The 21,597-nt window shown below is 49.1% G+C and overlaps 5 protein-coding genes; 2 read left to right on the top strand and 3 right to left on the bottom strand.

Annotated features, from left to right (window-relative positions):
• Positions 1-6,070: 6,070 nt before the first annotated feature.
• On the bottom strand, positions 6,071-8,120 carry GSBLH_T00007027001 (uncharacterized protein; the record flags this gene model as incomplete). Its single annotated transcript, XM_013040104.1, is given in 5 exon segments — positions 6,071-6,467; positions 6,502-6,852; positions 6,863-7,030; positions 7,059-7,937; positions 7,969-8,120. The coding sequence occupies 5 exon segments, from the start codon at positions 8,118-8,120 to the stop codon at positions 6,071-6,073; spliced, it is 1,947 nt and encodes a 648-aa protein (XP_012895558.1).
• Positions 8,121-8,712: 592 nt separating this feature from the next.
• On the top strand, positions 8,713-9,881 carry GSBLH_T00001673001 (uncharacterized protein; the record flags this gene model as incomplete). XM_013040103.1 has 1 exon in its annotated part: positions 8,713-9,881. One exon carries the CDS (start codon positions 8,713-8,715, stop codon positions 9,280-9,282), a length of 570 nt encoding a protein of 189 aa, XP_012895557.1. The 3' UTR covers positions 9,283-9,881.
• A 1,189-nt stretch (positions 9,882-11,070) lies between these two features.
• Positions 11,071-12,281, top strand: GSBLH_T00001672001 (uncharacterized protein). XM_013040102.1 has 8 exons: positions 11,071-11,195; positions 11,226-11,323; positions 11,354-11,408; positions 11,437-11,517; positions 11,549-11,686; positions 11,718-11,984; positions 12,015-12,127; positions 12,156-12,281. Exons 1-8 carry the CDS (start codon positions 11,085-11,087, stop codon positions 12,265-12,267), a joined length of 975 nt encoding a protein of 324 aa, XP_012895556.1. The 5' UTR covers positions 11,071-11,084; the 3' UTR covers positions 12,268-12,281.
• Positions 12,282-14,682: 2,401 nt separating this feature from the next.
• On the bottom strand, positions 14,683-18,041 carry GSBLH_T00001671001 (uncharacterized protein; the record flags this gene model as incomplete). XM_013040101.1 has 6 exons in its annotated part: positions 17,907-18,041; positions 16,010-17,877; positions 15,785-15,977; positions 15,582-15,751; positions 15,392-15,552; positions 14,683-15,361 (listed from the first exon to the last, which is right to left on the bottom strand). Exons 2-6 carry the CDS (start codon positions 16,361-16,363, stop codon positions 14,683-14,685), a joined length of 1,557 nt encoding a protein of 518 aa, XP_012895555.1. The 5' UTR covers positions 16,364-17,877; positions 17,907-18,041.
• Positions 18,042-20,808: 2,767 nt separating this feature from the next.
• On the bottom strand, positions 20,809-21,569 carry GSBLH_T00007026001 (uncharacterized protein; the record flags this gene model as incomplete). Its single annotated transcript, XM_013040100.1, is given in 5 exon segments — positions 20,809-20,965; positions 20,996-21,087; positions 21,103-21,359; positions 21,391-21,437; positions 21,472-21,569. The coding sequence occupies 5 exon segments, from the start codon at positions 21,567-21,569 to the stop codon at positions 20,809-20,811; spliced, it is 651 nt and encodes a 216-aa protein (XP_012895554.1).
• Between the last annotated feature and the right edge of the window lie 28 nt (positions 21,570-21,597).

Genomic DNA, 21,597 nt, shown 5'->3' with positions numbered 1-21,597 from the left:
ACGAGGTCATCGGGAACTCCGTTTCTCCAAACGCGGTGCCACTTTTCTCCGCTCTGATATTCGATCATTCCGTATCCGTGGCGTTTTCCATTCGACCACATCTGCGTCCATTTCACGCGATTTAACATATCCAGCGACGAAAAATAGTCCGTGATTTCGCCATTCCGAAATCCCCGCGATTCCAGCATGTCTCCCGATCGATAGCACGTAACCGCGGGGAAGACGCCGTACTTCGAGGCGACGGCGCTCTGGCGCACGTTGTCGAACGCGACGCCTAAGAACAAATTGTTTTTGTAGAAGGAAAGCTCGCCTCGATCCATGTCGATTTCCACGGTTATCGTGTCGCCCTCGCTGTAGGACGGCCGTGGCGGGCCGTACGGCGTGCCGACGTTGGCATGCCACTTCTCTCCGGTGGGCTGAAAGGCCCATCCGGTGAAGTCTCTGCCTAGATAGGAGGTGAATTTGGTTCCGAGAGACGCGATTCCGACCCCCATGTATTGTGTAGAGCAACGTTTAATCGAAATATCCCACGCCCACGTGCCCGTAGTGATGCCCTGAGGAATCACCGCGGTGCGCTGGGCGGGATGGAGGACCGCCATGGCCATTCCCCATTGTTTGACTTCGGATTTGTTGAGGACGAGCGTGGCGGAAGGAACGTCGAGAATGGAGGAGTGTAGGGAAACGTGGAACCCGATCGAGGTGGGCGGTTTCATCGGAGAAACGTGGAAAGGGAAGGTGGATTGGAAGGAGAACGTGAAGGGGTGGGAAAGCGATAAAACAAGTCGCAAATGCGTGATCCAATTCTCGGTGAGTGGATTCAAACTGTGGATCTGCGTCGTGCGCAGAATTGCCGAGTCTTTCTCGGCCTCGCCCGCCATCTCGATGGCCGTCAGCTCGTCGAGTAACAGTATTTCCGCTCGGTAATAATCGAACGCGTGGTAGCATCGAATCTGACACTCCACGCTCCACGCCTGGTTCCAGTTCCCGCTCATCCAATCCGCCGCGTCGAACCGCCACACGCCCCGGTAATCGAACAGCAGCGTCTCCTTCGGCTGCACCGACCGGAACACCTCCGCTTCTCCGGTCCGGAACTCCACGTTCTGCGCGTGGAACCGCGTTCCTCTGTTCAGCAAGTCGGTCGGCTGGAACGCCGCGTCCTTCCTCGCGATCGACGGCAGATACAGCGTCAAGAAGGGGCCTACAAGCGGTAGAGAGAGCTCTGTTTTCTGGAAGGACTGCAGGAGCGACGCGGGGCGCGCGCAGGCCCACAGTCGGACCTCGCAGAGGTCGAAGGCTTGTGTGTTCTGGAGACTGCCCAGCGCCTGCAGATGGCAGGGCGACGAGAAAATCTGGGGGGGCTGAGGAAAGCCGTTGGCGTAGAAGGTGCAGCTCTACCAATCAGATCGCGAGGAGGGATGAAACGGTAGTCACGGCGTCCACCACGAACGCGAAGTGCGTCCAGGATCCCGCGGGGAGATCGCAGAGGAAGGAAATGGATTCGTTCTCGCCGAGGAACTGGAACACGATCTCATTGGATTCGGTTCGGACGAATTGGAACACACTTTCTGATTCGCTGCACACTATTAAGGGCGTTTCGCCGAGCGTTTCATCGACGCGGATGGAAAACTCGAACGTCCAGGACGGGAACAATAATCGGTTTTTCACGGTTATTGTTCCTCCTTTCAAAAAGTGGTAACAATGCCATTTCTCCGTTTCGGGCGTTTCATCCACAGGCTGCAACGAATCCTTCAACAGCGCCAATTCGACGAGTTTTTGCAGCTGCGTCGAGTAGAGCGGCCACTGCTCGATTTCCTTCTGGATTTCCGCGACGACCACGCCTTCCGCGGTTATTCCATGCAGCTGACGATAGAGCCACTTCTGCAGAAACGGCTCTCTGGCCTCGGCGACGACGCGGACGCAGTGGATGAGCGCGGTGTAGGCGGCTTCGTTGACGATGAAGGAGGCGTTGGGGAGCAGAGCGATCCACTGCGAGGCGATCCACTGGAAGAACGAGCGCGCCTCCGGGCTCCAGGCCTGCGGCGAGAGCAGCGTGGAGACGGCCAGAAGGACGCGGAGCTGCGGGTTCACGCAGATGTCCCAGTCGGTGTTGAAGTCGATGCAGCGGCTGCGCTTGCGGCTCTCGCCGTACTGCGGCAGCGCGAGGAGATGAAACGCCCTCGAGAGATCCGGTTCGAGGGCGTTTCGCCAGTCGGGGAGAGCGTCGAGGAGACGCGATTGGAGACGGGGCTTGAGGAGAGGGGCGGAGCTTTGGAGGAGGACGATTTTGAGGATTTTCCAGCAGCGGGAGAGAAAGGAGGGTTCTTTTGGAAGTTCGTCGAGGAGATTCGATTGGAGGAGCAGACGGACGAGGATTTCCCGCGATAATATGGTCACGATCTTGGAGACTGGATGTGAGAAAAGGGGAAGAAGGGGAAATACGGTTGGCGAGGATGCGACGACACGCGTCTAATTGGGAAATTCCAGAATTCGGGCCTAAAAGTGACGGATCGGCGAGGAATGTACGGATCGATTGCTTGCTCCAGAAGTCGTAGCGGAACGCGTAGGTCCACAGATAGTTCATGAAATGCTCCTCCGGATCGATCGAACCATTCTGTGCGGTCGCAGCGTTGCCATTGGAATTCGCATTTCCATTCCCGCTTCCGCTCGCACTCCCGCTTCCGCTCGCATGACTCGTCAGAATCTCCTCACAGATATCGATCTGGCTCAGATCGCCCCCATAGCAGCGCTTGTACCGGTCGGTGCCCTCGGTGTCGCTCGCGCAATCCTTCTTCACCGAATCCAACTCCGTCAAACTCGGCAATTCCTCGTCCGCGACGCACAGCAATACCGAGTCGTACGACGACCGCAGCGAGTCGCCCGATTTGGATTCCGCGGGGAAGAAGGAATCGGAGGCGGAGGGACTGGAGGCTTGGAGAGAGAGAATGAATTGAATGCAGGCCTCGATGTCTTCGCCGTGGCATTGAACCGCCAAATCCACGTGGTTCGGAGTGAAACCCATGCCGATGAGGATGTCCGACACGGAAGGAATTGCCGAGCCCTGTCGTAGCTTCCACTCCGCTCTATGCATTAGAAAAAAACATCAAATTAAAAAAAGAAAGATACCCGGAATGGATGTGAACGAGCGAGAATTCGTGTGTGTCGAGGAGATATTTGTCGGTTCCTTGCAGGCGAACCACGCACGCGCCCACGTCGCTTCGCACCAGCTCGTTCAGCAGGTCGCAGTCGTCGCGAGAGAGCGGCTTCCAGGCCTCGCCGTCGCGGCCGATTTCCCACTGAATGAATTCAACCGGCGCGTAGGAATCCGACGAAGTTGACGACGAAGAAAAAGAAGAAGAAGAAGCAGCGGGGATCGGGAGCAGCGAGGACGGCTGGAAAACCGCGGTGAACTCGTTGAATCTACGGAATGGCGGGAGAGAGAGAGAAAAAAACTGGGAAATGGCGGAGGAGACGGCGATGTGGATCATGAAAGGGACGACGGAAATGCCGGGCGTGTGAGTGAGGCGAAGGCTGTGTTTGAGGAGAGCGAAGACGAAGTCGAGGTCGATCTGCTGGATAGAAATGGACGTCATGCAGCGGAATAGACGCTCCATCGCTTTGGTGATCGACACTTGCAAGAAGTGCGATTCCACCTCGTGTTGGATGTGTGTTTCCATCCTAAACGGCTGAATGGACGGCGAGATCGCTACTTTCGATCGGGGCTGCAATGCGCGTCGAACAGCGCGAACAGCTGATTCACGTGCGACGCAGAGAACAACTGCAGCTCCGCGCGAAGCGGCGGACGGTAGTCCAGCGAGCAGATCGACGTTTCTCGCTCCTCTCCCGTCCGGAAGATCCGGATCGTCGCCATTTCCCGCTCCAAATCCATCTCCAGCACCTTGCAATTCTCCGCGTGCCGGTAGATCTCGCCGATCCCCGTCTTCTCGTTCACCGGGAGTTTCTTCGGCGTGAACGTGGCGGGAGCGCCAGGAAAGAGGCCAATCAGCTCGCCGCCCAGCACGCTGCAGCCGGCGAGGATTTCGTGGGGGTCGTCGGAGCGGAGCAGGCGGAGAAGCTCGTCCTGCGCGATGGACTGCCAGACGGGGAGGTGGAGGAGACGGCGGACGAGCTGCACGCAGACGTGCTGCTTCACGAAGAGAACGAGGACGGAGACGTCGCTGGCGAAGAGGTTGGCGAAGCATCCGACGAGGATGGCGAAGCATTGAGAAGTGATGGAGGAGGCGTCGTGGACGGAGATGTTGGGGATGAGAAGGAGGATGAGCTCGATGGAGGAGATGATGGTGATTTGCGCGGACGGGTCGCAGATGGCGAGGCAGAGGAAGAGCGTCTGGATCCAGTCGACGATTCCTTCTTTGGAGGAGGGCAGGAGGAGCTGGAGCGATTGGAGGAGGCGCGAGACGATCGAGGTGGTGAGCAGGCCTTGAAATTCGGGCTTGGTGGCGAGCTGCTGGAGCAACGAGAAGAGGAAGGAGGTGAGGGAGACGATGCAGGGAAGCCCGACGGAGTTGGAGCGATAATGAGAGAGCGTGGACTCGCGACTGGAGGAGGGAGAGGAGGCATCGGCGAGAGGGTGGTAGAAGTGGGTGAGACGATGCGTCATGATGACGATTTGGTCGAGTGTGCACTCGAGAAAGAGAAGGGAGGGGTGGAACTCGAGTTGCTTCTGGAGAAGCGTTTCGAGGGTGGTGAAAATGTCGAGCTGCTGGAGGAAAATGAGGTCTTCCTCGGACCAATCATAGTTCAGAATGTGGAGTAACTACGTCGAATGGAAGGAGAGAAAGCAAACGAGAGAAAGCAAGTGGTCGCCTTCCGCGATGCCCTTCATGATCATCGAATAGATCAGATGGACCAGCGAAGAAATCGCGTGGTGCTGCTGTTCGCGCAGAGCCGTCTGCAATTCAATGCAAATCATCGGAATCGGCGAGGAATCGAACGATTTCAGGCATTTTAAACACGTCAAAATCACCGAAACGGGCGTTTCCTCGCTGAATTCGTTCACACATTCGCGGATGGTTTCTCCGATTTGGAGCTTCTCCATCGCATAACTGCTCTGCTCTTTCATGGTCTGCAGCACTTCGGAGGCTGCGAGCGGCGAATTGAACGCTTCTTCGAGCGACTGGAAGACTGCGGACTAGACAATGACGAAAAATCGATTGATTCGACCATCGCAGAAGAGCGAGGCAGCGAATACAATGTTTGAATGGGGATTGGAACGCTCTACACGTCGAGGAATTCGATCGAAACTACGCGTGGAGTCTCGTCGAGATCGACGGAGAGAGAAGTGGAGGGACGTGTGGCGGCGTTGAAGTCGAATTGGGAAGCGGTGTGAAGTGTGAGGGTTTGGATTCGATCGATGATTCGCTGGAGCGAATCGGGTTGGAGATTGGAAACGCGCGAGCAAAAGAGAAAGGTGACGTGTTTCCAGAGAATGGTGAGAATGGTGGGTGTTGAAATGGAAGATGAAAGTGGAGATGATGATGATGATGTGAGAAGGTATGTGGAAAAGGCATCGATTCTATAGAGAAGGGGAAACGTGGAACCGATACAGAGAAATCATGGAGAGATGGTGACAACAAAAGGTGAAGCAAGATCGACAAAAAATCCCCGCCAATTCTCCCCATTTTTTGCCCAAATTGGCGGGAATTTGAAAGGAATGATTCAACAATTCGAATAATCGTTTCATTCGCGTGGTTCCGTTTCCAATCATTTCTTCACACACATGCTCTTCGTCCGTTTCGCGGTTCCAATCCACTTCGATGGCCGTTTCTCCGAACTTGTGAGTCGCCAATTCGCTGCTTTTCAACCCATGCACCGCGCCTTGCAGAAGCGTCAAATGGCAAAGTGGCTGCGAGTAGGAGAACAGGAACTGGACCAGAAGGCACTCCAAGAATTCGCTGAACGGGTTTTGGAGGTTCAACAGTCGAAGACGCTTCATGAGAATGAGACATTTGGAAGAGAGAAGAGTCCACTGCTCGTTGGTGAATGAAGCCAGACAGATCGTAGCGAGCATCGGATAAATGAAGTCGTTCAGATAGTTTTGCCTTCGTCTCAATCAACACTCGATCCCATACAATCGATTCTGGCTCAATTCGCCTTCATTCAAGTGCGTTACGAGGTCCTGCAGAACGAACTCCACCACGCGCACCACGTTTTCACTCACTTCTCCTGCCAGATACACGTCGCCTTTGTAGGATTTGTACAGGTCGCACCAACGCGTTTCTTGCGAGACCGACGTGATCGAGGGGAGAAGATCCACAGAAGCCGAATCACCTTCGCGGAGAAGAGCAATCGCGGGGATCCAGTGTTCTGGGAGCGAGTCGAAGAGCGTCACGTGGTTCATGGAGTCGATTTGGAGGCGAATTTCGCGCTGGATGCCGTCGAAGATGAACACGAGCGAGGATTGAGGGCTCGATCGAATCACGTTGCCCGTGCATTGATTCCCGTGGAATCTAGCCAATCAAAGGAGGAGATAAAAAAAGATACAGCTGCCCTGATGTTTTGTAGCCCCACGTGTTTTTATCGCTGCCCAGAAACGTTTCGTAATTCACTTCGTCTACATGTGAGCGACGCTCGATGAGTGAACCGGAGTCCTGCGTCTCCTCGATGATTCCAACGATCAGCTGCGGCTCTTTCGTTGCGTGATAGGTGATGCGGACGATCCACAGAGCGTCCGATCGCTCCGGAAGAACAAACGACGCAAAGGCCCAGTGGTCGCTAGCGGTGTGCGTGAGGACATGTTCGGACGCCGTTAGAAGATTGGTGTGGATGGTGGAGAAGTGGAGAGGGTGCGAGAGCTGCGAGGGAGGTTTGCTGCGTGAAAGCCGAGCAGAAAAACTACCAACACTCGTCACACCAATCTAACAGCGAGCCAGAGAGCCGGACGCTCGTGGCTGGGGGCGAGACATCGTCGTACAATCCGCAGCGTCGCAGCAGCTGGGAGGAGCTGAAAAGGCGCTCTAGAAGGATTTGGAGCGTGAACAAAATGGATTTGTCGTGCGTGGTGAAGTAACATCTATGGAAAAGAAGGCGAGTAAACACACTCTGAAAGATGGTGGATTAGCAAGGACACGTTTCCCGAGCTTGAAGAAGCTTCGGGCTGCTCGCTCGACAAGGAGGAGGAAGCGATCGAATTCGATTGGCACGTGACCGAAACCAAGCGAACGGCGCGCTGTGGGGGTTGTGAGTTGTAAAACAAAACAAGAGGATAGACAGGTGTCGGGATGGAGGCGAACACGACGCCATAGGCTCGTTCGTTGATCGAAATCGACACCGTCGCTTCGTCCAAGTTAAACAGAAACGTGATTTCCGAGCCTGCGTGCGCTTTCTCCAGCGATCTCTCCAGCTTCCGTCCCTGGCTGTACAAATCCCCGTTGAAACAGCGATACACCCACATCGATTGGCTCTCCTCGTAGTTTTTATTCGACTCGAAAGGACTCGTCGTGAAGCCGAAGCACGTCATTTCGTCGTTCATGCGGTCGTCCTCCAAGCGCCATTTGATCTCAATCACGCCGCTCTCCAGAGCGGGCGAGCAGAACGCCGCGTTGAACTTGGATCGGTTGGGGTTGCTGTTGATTACGAAGTCGCCTTTGGAGTTGATCGCGACGCCTGCAGTGGAAATCGACGCGTCGAATCGGATCAAATCGGCGTTGAGCTCGTGATAGCGATGCTGCCAATGCAAAACGTCGCGGTTTGGAATGAGCGACGAAGCGAATTCGGTGATGAGGAAGTGGTTCTGACAGACCGCTTCGAGAACGTCCTCGGCGATTCGGTTTTCAGAAGTGGATTTGGGAGACAGCAGAGGCGATGTGACGGCGATTGTGAGAGAAATTAAGTAGTCGAGCTGGGCTTCCGTGCTGCCAAAAAAAGAGGAAAAGTGGGTCGAGATGATTTGGAGAATGCGAGTGTAGCCCGTTTCTTCTCTATTTGTGATCGGAGAAACGGGGAAACTACGCGGAGGGGGATCGTTCGGGGAGATTGGTTTGTTCGTCGAGCTGGTTTTCTTCGGATTCGCGTTTGTGCTGCGTTTTGCTTTCCATGCGAGTGGAAATGTCGAGTAAAAGGGGAAGCAGGGAAGTTAAAGCGGGGTGGGATTTGTGGGGCATGTGGAAAGAAAGAGTGTTGTCCAGAAGATTGAGAAGAGAGGGGTGATTGAATGTGAGTGTGATCAAAAGAAGAAGGCAGGCCGATTGGTCCTGGCAAGGGAGTGGAAAAGGAGGAGTGGATGTCTGCGTGTGGTTCACGTTGATCGTTCGAAATCTAGTTTAAAAAAACACGAAAGCGAGCATACTTCTGAATTCTGTCATTCCACAATTCGAGCAGATTTGTCCAATTTGATTCCTCCTCCGTTGGTTTGGCGGAAAGCGTTTCGGTTTTCATCGCAGCGAGGAGCGTCGATTCCGTTACGGAAAGCGGTTCCACGTTTCCCCAGTAGGCATTCCAGAAGGAAATGGAGAGGGGATACGAACGGGAAGAAAAATCGGAAGTGATGGGAGTAAAAAAAGGTTCTGCTGCTCTACAGCGTTACAAGCCCATACCAAGCAAAAACGAAAACGAAAACGAAAACAACACTTGGCGTTGATTGGCTTGGAACGACAGCACGTCCATTGTGGTGCTTTCGTTCCCAAACCGACACGATTTCAATCCTGGACACGCTTTTTCGATAAGGAAACTCTTCTCGAAAACACGAATTTCGAGATGAGAATCATAAACAAAATCGATTCCAGTCCACACGTCATCCAAAATGCGGAATGGCGACTCCGTCTCGTCGTCTCCAATGCGCACCCAGAGCGTGTTTGCTTTGAGAAAGAGTTCGATTGTGTGGGACAACACGTCGATTTGCAGAAACGGAACGTTCTCCGCGCAGTTCCAGAAGCGAACGCAGCACGAAAACGTCCAGAAGTGCGGCTTTTCGAGTGGAATCGCTGCATAAAATTCCCGCCAAATCGAACGTACATTCGCATTGAATCCAGCCGCGTTGGAGATGAGCGCACATGCTGCTGGGCGGCTCGGCATCGATGCGAGAGTGGTGCACGAAATCGTAGAGAAGGAGAGCGTTACATTCTTCGTGGAGAATGGATTCGATTTGGCGTGAAAGAATTGTGGTTTGCTCGGTTTTGTCAAATAGAACGCAAAACAAGAGAAGAGAAAGGAAGGGTTGGTTTTCGTGGCGATTCCAGGACGATTGGAGATCCTGGATCGTTTCGGAAGAGAGAGAAAAGGAATGGAGAGCGGTTTGAAGACGCTCTTTCAGGGATTGCTTCTTAAAGAGGTCGTTGAAATAGGGAGAGAAGAGGGTTCGGAGCTGCGCCTAGAATTGGTGGAGTGGTAGAGAAGGAGTACGTCGCCTTTGCGGATGCGTTGCTGGATGAACCAGGAAACAAAGTCTTCAACAAACGGGTCTGTTTCTTTCACGGACGAAACCAGGAGCGGGTCCATGGTTTCGGTCTGGCTGGGAGATTTGGAAGAGTCATATTCTGAATTTTCTGTGTAGTGCTAGGCGTGAAAATGGGGAATTGGGGTACGGTGGCAATTCGCTGTAATACGGTGGTAGAAAAGAGATGAGAATAAGGAAACTTGTCGATTGAGTCTACTGCGAGAGATAATAGCTTGTCGAATCCCTTCGGATCATGGAATGGCGGAGAGTTTTCTCGAATGACTTCCGATATTGAATCTTCATTATACAAATAACTTATTGAGGTCATTCCAATGTCGATATAATGAGGTTGTCAAAAAAGCAGCTTCGCTTTGACAGCTCTTTCGCTGCTGTGTTTGTCACTGTTAGTTTGGGTGAACTGGACTACCCAAATACAAAATTGCTCTCACAGCAGTAACTTACCGTACTTTTAGTCGTTTGAGCTTGGTTTCTAATGTTTGTTATTAGAGAATGCGGATTGTACCATTTGGAATTGAGAGGAATTAAAAATGATAGAGATATTCAGATAGATACAAAGTGAAAACAACAAACAATATGGAAATCCAAAATAAAAAAAGAGGAAAGAGCAAAGTCTAACAGAAAGTGTATTTTATGAAAGGTGTCACATCGAATTTTCTCTATATAATCGCCTTTGTTGCTTGCTCTGGAGCTCTCTTTTATTGTATTGGGATGAATCGTAACAAACAACCTGATTCGATTTCAATCTCAGAAATCACGCGAAGTATGCCGAGTGAGCTGCAGTAAATCCATAGAATTCAATGCGGATTGGGACAATGACAAGTATCGAAACATGGAATTGTCTGTAAATCAATGTATGAATTCGAGATGGACTGGAAATGTAGATAAAAATCGCAAAGGTCTGAATGTGCCTCTTGCTACTCGAAGTATGTGTGTTGTTTTAAGCCTTCTATTTCAGAATCCGTTGTTCATGATGTCGAGGTCTCTGCGAAATCATTCAAACTGAAGGTGGACGGTGTGTCAAACATGTAAGTGTCATTTCTCTGTGTTTCTAACGAAAAGGGTGGCTGTATCGATAGGAGACCACGACCGAGATGAATTCGAAACTCCGTTTTTACATTCCTCGCTTAATCCCTCAATCATCGTATAGAATGGTTTTTCGCTTTGATCCAGTCAATTCACACACCAAAACAGCCAATTTCCATTCCTTCCACTCTTCAGGATCGCTGGACAGAGCGTGTAATAGACGATTTACACTCCGTTTCTCTCGTTGAAAACACAATCGACACTTTGATTAACGATGGCGTTCGCATTGACACGATCTTTATAGATATCTCGGATAACAGTTCGATTTCAAAGCGTTTGACTCACTTTCAGACTGGAATGTGGCGAGAGAGTTAATTCCTCGTTACGTGAACAAAGTCCGCCAATACGTTGTTCTGACTGCGGAGGATGTAAAGCCCGCGTTTCAGAACGTGAGAGAGATGAAGAACATGTTCCGCCGGTCTGGGTATACGTACAGTCGTTTGGGCGACAAGCTGACAGTTCGCGTGTTTATGAAGGAAGAGTAAGAAAAGTGTAGTATCAGCTGTTTGTTAATGAGAGCTTTTTTTCCCGCGGGAGATTACATGATTTCCATTTCTCTAAAAAACTTGGTAGAACTCATTTTCTCGAAATGGGTAATATTCTCAACCAGCCTGTAGTAGATAAGGATGTTACTTCGTTTACCTTCAAAGGAAACAAGGGAGTAGTAGTCTCAATGCAAGGGTGGAGAATCTCTATGGAAGTGAGAGCGGGTCTAAGGGCTCAGAAGTAGGACCAGCACATCTGCGAGCCTGAGCTTGAATGGTTACCTGATTGCGGGTTTTTTGGAGTCTTTGATGGACATGGTGGCGCAGCAACCTCTTCGTATATGTATTTCTCCATGTTTCGCTTGATGTGAAGAAGAGAGAACTTAGTGGATTCAATGAAGCAAAAGATGAAGGGGCAATCTCTTTCAGTATTTTTCTCGATTTTGTGTGATTTAGGGTACTCCTACAGAAGCTTTCAATGAATCATTCCGTGACGCGATCATTGCATTTGACAATGAAATCCACGAAGCGAATATTGTTATTTCCGCGCGTTTTCGCTGATTTTTAGGCAATGAGCGGGAGCACGGCAATTTGCGGCTTTGTGTCTCCTTCTCATTTTGTTATTGCAAACCTCGGCGATTCCCGCTGCGTTTTGTCCCGCGACGGCCATGCCAGCCCTCTCTCGGTGGATCACAAGCCCGCGCTCGTAGGGCTTCGCATTCGCTTTCATTGCAAAGGAATCCGAGAAAAAACGAATCTACGACGCGGGTGGGTACGTTCTGAACAACCGCGTGAATGGCGATCTCGCGGTGTCGCGTTCGTTCGGCGATTTCATCTACAAGCAGAACAAATCGCTGTCTCCGATCGCGCAGCCGGTGTCCTGCGAGCCGGACATCCGCGTGATCGCGCGCGACCCCTCGGACAACTATCTGATCTTCGCGTGCGACGGGATTTGGGACGTTTTCCGCCCCGACGAGCTGATTCCGGTGATGAACGAGCTGCTGGTAGGCGAAGGAGCGGCGAGTGAGGCGAAGGAGAGCTATGAGACGCCGGAGGAGGCGTGCTGCCGACTGCTGGATGTGTGTTTGGAGCGAGACAGCAAGGATAACATGACGTTCATGCTGATTTTGCTGGATAATGCGCCGAAGTAGGCGAGGAAAATGCGTGCGAAGTAGGCCGAAGGAGGAGAAGATTCGGATGCGGAAGCAGCGGGAGGAGGAAGAGAGGGCGGCTGCGATGAAAGAGGAGGAGGAAGAGGAAGAGGAAAACCCGAAGGAAGAGTCGTAGTCATTTAGGGTATTGAGTTGTTTGTTGGAGAATGGAATGGAAGGGAAGGGAAGGGAAGGGAAAGTGGATTGGAGATTGAGTTTGGATTTGGATTTGGATTTGATGGGAGAGAAGGAGAAAAAGGATTTTCTTTCGAGCAAAGCAATCAATTCGTGTTGAATCTCGATACCAAGAGCGTTTTACAGTATTCTACACCATCAATGTTGTGAAATAGTAATCTATATATTGTTTTTAAAAGAATTAGGCTTGCTAGTAACACAATAATACCAAGAATCTAATTGTAATAGAAACATATATGAATGCTATCGCAGTCATTATTATTAATAATAATGCTAAATAGAACCATATTTCTCTTGTACTATGGCCATGAATCCACATAGATATTTGATAAACAAATCTTCTTTTGTATGACAACTCTTCGCCATGTCCTTTACCATTTAAATACCCATATTCATATCATTTGTGGTAACTTCTATTTTCAGTTATTATTTAACCATTAAACTGTTTAACAATGTACATTTCCTTTCCTTTTTCCATTCACGAATACATGATATTTCATTTCTATTATAGAGATAACATATCCCATATTTGTTTCGATGATCATCCCGTTTACTAATACATGTAACAATGTCATTTTCATCTAATTCTTTCCAATATCTTTTCATTTCAGGAACTTGATGTATTTTCATTCGTTTACCTTGATTATTGTATCCATCAAATGTCATTTTTCCATTTAGATCATACTCTTGCCCTCTTCCATGACGATATCCATTTTTTAAATATCCCATTAAATACGGTAAGCCACTCATGTCATTTTTGGGATGTAGGGTCCTGTCGCAATTCCATTATCGATATTCAGTATTGCAATAACAACGTTTTCACTGTTAACAATTGTTAAAGCACCATCCATTTTCGAGTTTACAAGTCTTGTATCGATTTTACAGTCTGAGTAAGGATAACCAATTAAAACATCAGCAGCATTCTTTTTGTCTTATATGTATCTTATTATAAATTCATCAGGTAAATTGTTTTGCCGAAATATCACATAACTGTCACTAACATTAGATTCGACCTTAATATATATATTAATTCAATTCGTGACATAGCACCATAAATCTAGTAACTGCTGTTAACGATTTTATATAACTTTCTTTTGGATGGCTATTACAAAGTATAACAAGTATATTGTGATGTGCACTTCGGAAGTACATAATCCCTGGCAAATTCACACTCTGATCTGGTTCCTATAAGTATTCTGTAGCTTTGCGAAGTGATTTTTGGTTATCAAAGCTACTTCTGATGTTTTGTGTGGAAGTTCTCTTTGTTATCTCTGGTAGTCTTAGTGTTTGTATCGCATGATTTTTATTAAATTTTGTAATGTCTAGCAAGATTGATGAAAGTAAGTCATTCTAAAACGTTATGGTCAATCTTCTTGTCTATTCTGTAGCTATTTTCACATTAGGATTTGAAATATTGCCGTTTACATGAATAGCTCGCATTTGGTACTGGCACAAGAATCCAATGAATCCAATTCTTTTCTTCACTACCTCATTTCCATTACCCCTTATCACACAAATATTTTATTCTTGAATACTTTTTCCAATTTCTTGTCTTTTGTCATTTCTCTTGTTTTCACTCAAAAGTCATAACCTATTACCATACCATTATCAATATATATATATAAAGGCTCAGGTATTTTTCAAATTATAATGATCCAATCGTTCCTGCATATTTTTTCCCTTGGATTTGTTTATCATGAGTCTGGTAAGGAAGTGTAATTTGTACGACGTAGTCCACTGGCCATGATGAAAAGATTCGACTTATTGAGGAAATTACCTTAGTAAGAAAACCCTTGTTTATCATAATAGGATAGTCTCTCGAAGATGTGGTAAATAGTATGAAGAGGCTAAACATGAATATGGAGCAACTAATTGATGTCGTAAGACTACTTCACTGCTTTGATGTCTGAGCAATGATACAGCGCGGGTTGCAGAGGTCTGGAACGCGTTTTTTTCAAAGTTGAGCCAACCCACATCCTCCAGTTCGTAAATCGCACTTTATCCCGCCCCATCCCAAAAGAATCAACGTCTGCGTATTTTCATTTTATAAAAAAAACAAAAACAAAAACACAACGGTTTGTTTCAACAAACACCGAAAAGGAACATTACCACCCCTTTCCACTTCTTATCTCCAAGAATCTTTGCTCTCCAGCGCCTCTTTCTCTTGACTATACCCGCTTCCCTTTCTTGTGTATCCGTTTTTCCCAGCGCGATCTCCATTGCGACCAAAATTACGCGTCGCTCGCGGAGTTCCATGTCGGATATCGCGGCCTCCGAACCCTCCTCGTCCCGAGCGGCCTCGCGGGCGCGACATGCAGAGCTCTCCCAGCGAGGGCGGGATTTTCTGGTCTACGTCTCAGTGAATCCAAAAATCGGGACTATTTTCATCGAGCAGATCGTACAAATCGCGCGCGATGGGGCGATTGTTCTCGTTGATGAAGCTGATGGCCACGCCGGTGTTTCCAGCGCGCCCCGTGCGTCCGATTCGGTGGACGTAGTCCTCGATGTTCTGCGGCGTGTCGTAATTGATCACCAGCGACACGTCGGGAATGTCCAGTCCGCGCGCGGCCACGTCCGTCGCCACCAAGATCTGCACGCGGTTGAGCTTGAACGCGCTGAGCGCGTCCTCGCGGTCGGCCTGGGAGCGGTCGCCGTGGATGGACGCGGCCTGGAAGTGCTGCGTGGTGAGATAGCGCTGCAGAATGTCCGCCTTGCGCTTCGTCTCCACGAAGATCAGGATCCGTCCGTTTCCCCAGTTCTCCAGCTCGTGGAGGAGGTAGGAGTCCTTGTCGGCGTCCTCCACGTAGATCACGCGCTGCTCGATGTCCTGCGCGGCGCCGCCGACGCGGCCCACGGCGAGGAAGACGTAGTCGATGAGGAAGTCGCCCGCGAGGCGCTGGATCTCGTCGGGGAACGTCGCGGAGAACATGAGCGTCTGGCGGTTGCGCGGCATGCCCGACTGCTCCACGATGTCGCGGATCTGCGGCTCGAAACCCATGTCCAGCATGCGGTCCGCCTCGTCCAGCACGAGATGGCTGCGAGTAAAAAGAGGAAACCAGGGAAACGTGATGCCTTCGAGGCCGAGAATGCCGCGCTGGATCATGTCCTTGACGCGGCCGGGCGTGCCGACGAGGATGTCGCAGCCGGAGCGAAGCGAGTCCAGGACTTCGCGCATGGGCGTGCCGCCGTAGACGACGGCGGAGGCGATGCCGGTGCAGTAGCAGAACTGCTCGTGAGGAGCAAGGAAGGGGCTACGCGCTGCGATTCCTGGTAGATCTGGAGAGCCAGCTCACGCGTCGGGGAGAGGATGAGGCAGGTCGGGAAGTAGCGATCGCCGTAGTCGTCGGGGAGCGGAGCCTTGCTGGGACCGTTGCGGAGCATGGAGATGATGATGGGGAACAGGAAGCCCGCGGTTTTGCCCGAGCCTGCGGTCAAATGAGAGAGAGAAAAAAAAGAACCTGTCTGCGCGCAGGCCATCAAATCGCGGCCAATGCAGCCGATGGCGAGACCGTATTTTTGCACAGGGGTGGGACGTCTGTAGTCGCAGCGAATGATATTATCGAGAAGCGATTTGGGAATGTATTCTTCCGAAAACTCGGGAATGGGCTCGGGGATGTTGTCACCGTTCACTTCGACTGGAATGTTGTCGTACTTCCCGTGAGAGTTAGACATTCGACACGTACGTTATCAAAGTTTATTCCTTCCGTTACATGTTCCATTGACTCGAATAACTCCTTTTCAGAAAATCTGGAAGGGCGCAAAGAACCATGGAAACCAAGGTGATTCTTGTAGGCTCCGCGTCGGTTCGTCCAGCGGCGAGGTGGATATGTTTCCTGAACCAATCCAGCCCAACGACTCGATATTGGCGGATTAGAAGTGGCGTGTGGCGGATAATAGTTGTGGGTGGAGTGATCATCTCGCATTTCTCTGGAGTTTTGGAATCTGCTGTTCGAGCTGGCAGGAGGATTGTAACTATCAGATGACCCTCCCTCTGAATTTCGTTTCCATAAATAACCGCTGTTGCCCCTATTTGCCATCGAGTTGGTCTCAGAGGGCCTCGGTCTGTTCGCTACTTGACTGTTGTCCGCTATTGCATGTCGCAAATGCGGAGGAACGTATTTCTCTATTTCTAGACAAATTTAGCAACGAACCCATATTACAAAAATAACAATATATCATATATTTCATGATACCTACCTGGTTGCATTATAGAATCCTTCTATTAGAATGAGTAGAATATGATCGAGGCGATATATGAGAAAAACGGCTGCATTCCCGCGGCAACCCTCAAAATAGCCAAAGATACCCCATCGATTCTTAAAAACATGCAGGTCGTGTATTACTATTCTCAACTAGTAATATGCAAGTTGATAATATAGTTTTGCTATTTTGGTTGGACATGGAGCTGTGTATAGGAGCAATGGATTGCAATCACGCTCAGTAAGATTTCAGGAAAAAGAAAAGCGTCAATCCATCAAGTCAGTGAAACCGCGGGAAATTCGAATTTTAACCCAGAATATCATTATAGCTTGCTTTGCATATCCAGTCTACTGGGTTTTGTTGCTTGACAAGAATGGAAGAAAGAACACAGCTGGACGATGATGAAGAACAAAAAAGAGTGGAAACGTTAAAGAGTTCAGTTCTGACTTTACAATCCTGCCTACAGCGTATTGTGGAAAATCAGAAGGAAGTTTTACAGGGAGATGATGAGTATCAAAAGAAATTCTACAAACTTTGCAATGATATCGGAGTCGATCCTTTTACTCAGAAGAAAGGGTTTTTAGCAGGATTATTAAACAAGAATTTGGATGAATTTTATAAATCGCTTGGAATGCGTGTGCTCGGAGTCTGTATTAACACACGTTATGAAAACGGTGGTTTGATCCGTCTCACGGAAGTCAAGGAACGACTCAATCAAAATAAAAACGCTGAGCATGTCCACCGCGATGATATTCGTACCGCTGTGCGAAAGCTTTCCTGTCTATCCAATTCGCTCACGATCGAAACCATCGAAGATAGGGATGGAGTCGTGGAGTATATTAAGTCATCAGATATGAACTTCACCGTGGACTCACTCAAAGTCCTTTCAAAAGCGAACAGACAAAATGGGAAAATATGTGTGTCTGACTTGGGAACCGATGACCATGGCCGATGGGTCAAAGAATTGGATTCCTTTGTCGATCAAGGAATTGCTTGGGTCGACTATTACCAAGGCATTGTTACATACTATTTCCCCTCAATCATCTTTGGCAGTTCGTAGCTTGGCTTGTTTTCTCAATACAAACAATCCACAATATGATTCAGTTTTTTACATTCTTGATTTCGACTTTGCAGCACCCTTCGACTTTGCAGCACCCTTCGCCTTCGCAGCTCTCTCCGCCTTCGCTGCTTGTAGAATATCCTCAATCCAATCGATCGCAGCGTCGTCGCGTTCTCGATCCTCCGTGGTGATCTTAAACAGATTCATATAGTCGAGGTTTGTGAATCGCGTGGGATGGCGAGTGATATACTCGCGAATCTCCTCCTTCTTCATCGTCGCCAGCGAGAAATACTATTCTCAACCCACCCCGCCTTGCTCACATCGTTCAAATCGCGCGCAATGCGGATGGTTTCGCTCATGGGGAGCATCATCGTCATGATCTGCGAGCAGCACACAGCGCTCTGCTTCAGCGTGCGGATGATATTGCGGTCCACGACTTCCACCATCGTGTGGGTGATCGACTACACATCGCGCTCGTTCGTTCAAGAGCTACGCGCATCATGAGGATGGAGAGCATCGATTTCAGCTGCGTTCCGAGGAGATGAACCTTCGCTGGCGAAAGCTACGCTTCGATTTGGAGAGAGAAAGAAGCACGATTTTGGAGACGATATCGGAGAAGCCCTTCATGTCCTTCATTAACTCCATGATCACAGGCGGCACGTTGTTATAGCTGTTCGTTTTGAACGAATCGGCGAGTCTACAACGCACAATCCTCTCTCTTTCCCTCGTCCCACTTGCTGATGTAATAAAAACTTCGGCCATTAATTTCGTTTCCCAGCAATTCCAGTGCGTAGTCCATCACTTCCTTCAATCGCAGCACGCAGCGATCCAAAACGCCGTCGTAGTTCTCCTACGCGTCACTTCCACACAGCGCGCCGACCAAATCCACAGGGAACGCGGGATCCAAGTTGAGATGACGCGCTTGTTTGGCTTGGATTCATCGCAACGAGCAAAACCAACTTTCGAGAATGGCGCGAATGATCGACACGGAGCCTTCGCAGAGATTGGACAGCAGCAGAAGCCGCGCGTTCAGTAGCAATTGCTCTTTATCGATCGGCTAATCGTCAGCCAATCGATCCGATTCCACGGGATCCACAAAGAAGGAAAGCAGATCGCCATTCATCGCCGCTTCTTCGTCCGCGCGCTCGCGCTCGCCCAAAACCGGGAAGCTCTATGGGGAAACGTGGAAACCAGGACGCACGAAATCGGGGAAACCGGAGATCTCGGCGATGATATCTTTGTAGTTGGGGTTGTTGAGGAGGAGCATGCGTCCGTTGTTTCCGAACCAATCGCATCGCTTCTTGGCGAAACTATTGCGAACCATCTCGTCGATCAGGTTGGTGAACTTGGCAGCGATGGAGTCGACCATTTTGGTGAGGCCTGCGCGTGAGAAAACCCCGATCAATCGCACTTGGAATGGCCACATCGTAGTTCTGCTGGAGCTTCATGATGCTGCTCTCCATGGTTTTGAATCCGCCGATCAGGCTGAGAACGCACTATTTCTCATCGAAAGCGATCGAATGCACGTTGAGCTGCTTCCCATCCTCTTCGTTGATGATGAACGATTCAGGGATCGAAACGGCGGACTGGACGATCGACACGGCCTTGTCGAGAAGAGCGGGCGCGAGATCGTTTTCGACGTGTTCGTTGAGATAATTGGTGAGCATCATGAGCGAATTCATGCTGTCCACGTCCTGATGGGTGTCGATTCTCTTGGGGAAGCGGTCGATGAGAAGCGACATGCGAGTTAGCGATTCTGCGACTCAATCCAATCGAGAAGGCGAACGATTGGCCAGCAGAGTGGACTGCAGGATGAACGACTTCACGTAGAAGTAGATCGGGCAGAGATAGAGCGGGTCTGGATCGGCCAGCTGCGAGAACACGTTCGTGTTGAGCCGCTTTCCGTTGAGGTCTAGCGGTGAGGGAGAGGGCGGAAGCGAACCGCTCAGAACGGTCTGCTGGCTGGACACCCAGGCGGGCGACGCGGCGAAGGAGAAGGAGATCGAGATGCCCTTGGCGTTCTTGCTCTGCGCGAATTTGAGGGCGGAGAGCGAAGAAGAAGTGGTGGGGAGCTGGGGATGAGGGTGAGGAAACGGGGAAACGCTGATGAAACGGTCGATGAAGGACTTGATGGCGCTCTGAATGCTTTCGTAGATGGCGATCGTGTTGTATTGGGGATTGATATTGCTGTCGTAGTCGAGATTGCCGACGACCACGCTGTTGAGAGAAGCCTCGATACAGCAACTAGATGGGATGAGAATGGGGAAACAAAAGGGTCAATTCAGTAGTGGAGCATTCAATCAAGCAATGATTCATTCATTTGATGGCTCAATGAATTCGATGATTCATTCAATTGGTGGTTCAATGATTCATTCAATTCATTCAATTCATTCAATTCATTCAATTCATTCAATTCATTCATTCATTCATTCATTCAATTCATTCAATTCATTCATTCAATTCATTCATTTCATTCAATTCATTCAATTCATTCAATTCATTCAATTCATTCAATTCATTCAATTCATTCAATTCATTCAATTCATTCAATTCATTCAATTCATTCAATTCATTCAATTCATTCAATTCATTCAATTCATTCATTCATTCAATTCATTCAATTCATTCAATTCATTCATTCAATTCATTCAATTCATTCAATTCATTCAATTCATTCAATTCATTCAATTCATTCATTCAATTCATTCAATTCATTCAATTCATTCAATCCAAATTCATCCATTCATTTCCAATTCACTGGATTTCCTCTCCCCTACATGTGTGTTTTCAGCACATCCTCGCAAGTAATCAGAATGTTCTTCAGCGTCCATTCCATCGCCGCTTCTCCCTTCACCAGCGGATCCTTCGGGTCCTGAATGCGGGCGATCGCCTGGTTCACGAACCGCAGCACGATCTCGTTGATGTTCGACACGCTATTGCTCAGCAAGCGATTCTGCGCCGCTAGATTGCATCCTGTCTCTCACAGCCCTCTCGAATCCCCACCCAAAATGGTTGCTGATTTGATGATCACCGCGATGACTGTGAATTTGCTGCAGTTCCAACTTCCATTCGTCACCAACTCCTTCTCTTTCTCTTCCGTTAATTCCTACCACTCAACCCATTCCTCCATCTCTACGAAATAATCGTATTTCTCGTCCTTGTAGGAAGGCCACTCCATTGTATCGCCCTTGTACACCACTCTACGATCGCAGCTCGTCCCATTCAATACGAAAGCAGCGTGTCCATCATCACATTCTCCAAATCCTTTCGCTTCGTCTCCCACAGGGCTTGCAGCGTTATGATCGTTGGAATGCTGGAGATGCTCTTGTCGTTCACGAGAGTCGCCACTTCGTTGTAGAGATTGCTCGCTCGAATGAAGCTAAAACTCACGAACATGCAGCGAATCTACAGTCGACTCGAGATCAGAGAATCCATGATTTTCGGAGCTTGGCGAATATACTCCACGTTCTTAAGGGATTTCAGAGTGTATTCCTTCAAGAGCTACAATCAGCAAACTGCAGTAACAAGCCCCACTCTTTCATAAAACAAATCTTTAATGCCGCCGCGATTCCCAGACATTTTAGATTTCACGTCTTGGATGCGCTTCGATAATTCTATCACCTCTGCCTGGTTTTTGCGGAAATCATCACAAATTGCTGTTAAACTCGCTAAGCTCTTGTTGTAGTCATTATAATAGGCTTGAACAACAGGCACTAAACACTTCTCGATCACCTGCTGTTGTTTGTCTAAAAATTCCATTTCCCTCTTCTCTCCTAACCGATTAACGATGATCCCAATACATACCCTCAGTTGTTTGAGACCTGTTCATCATGTTTAGCACATAATCCAATCTATGCAAATTATGAGACAGAATGAATCGCATACGTGTTAAATTCAGGATTTAGAAAGATGTCATCGATCTCCTTTAGAAACTCGGTAATATAGTTATTTACACTTCCTGTCTTTAAATCCAAAGACGGCATATTTGACTCGTTGAACAATCTTGCTATT

This window comes from Blastocystis hominis, assembly GCF_000151665.1.
Source record: "Blastocystis hominis, Singapore isolate B (sub-type 7) whole genome shotgun sequence assembly, scaffold_13".
NCBI classification, from domain to species: Eukaryota; class Bigyra; order Opalinata; family Blastocystidae; genus Blastocystis; species Blastocystis hominis.
The sequence above is the reverse complement of the archived record's forward strand: the minus strand, read 5'-3'. Positions and strand labels throughout refer to the sequence as shown.

What these genes read in the sequence shown, in the direction of transcription:
- GSBLH_T00001672001 (XM_013040102.1), top strand. Translation starts at nt 11,085, where the DNA reads ATGGGTAATATTCTCAACCAGCCTGTAGTAGATAAGGATGTTACTTCG. An exon ending in TGAAGGGGCAATCTCTTTCA is followed by an intron (nt 11,409 to 11,436) that starts GTATTTTTCTCG and finishes TGTGTGATTTAG; the next exon opens with GGTACTCCTACAGAAGCTTT. An exon ending in CGGTGATGAACGAGCTGCTG is followed by an intron (nt 11,985 to 12,014) that starts GTAGGCGAAGGA and finishes AGTGAGGCGAAG; the next exon opens with GAGAGCTATGAGACGCCGGA.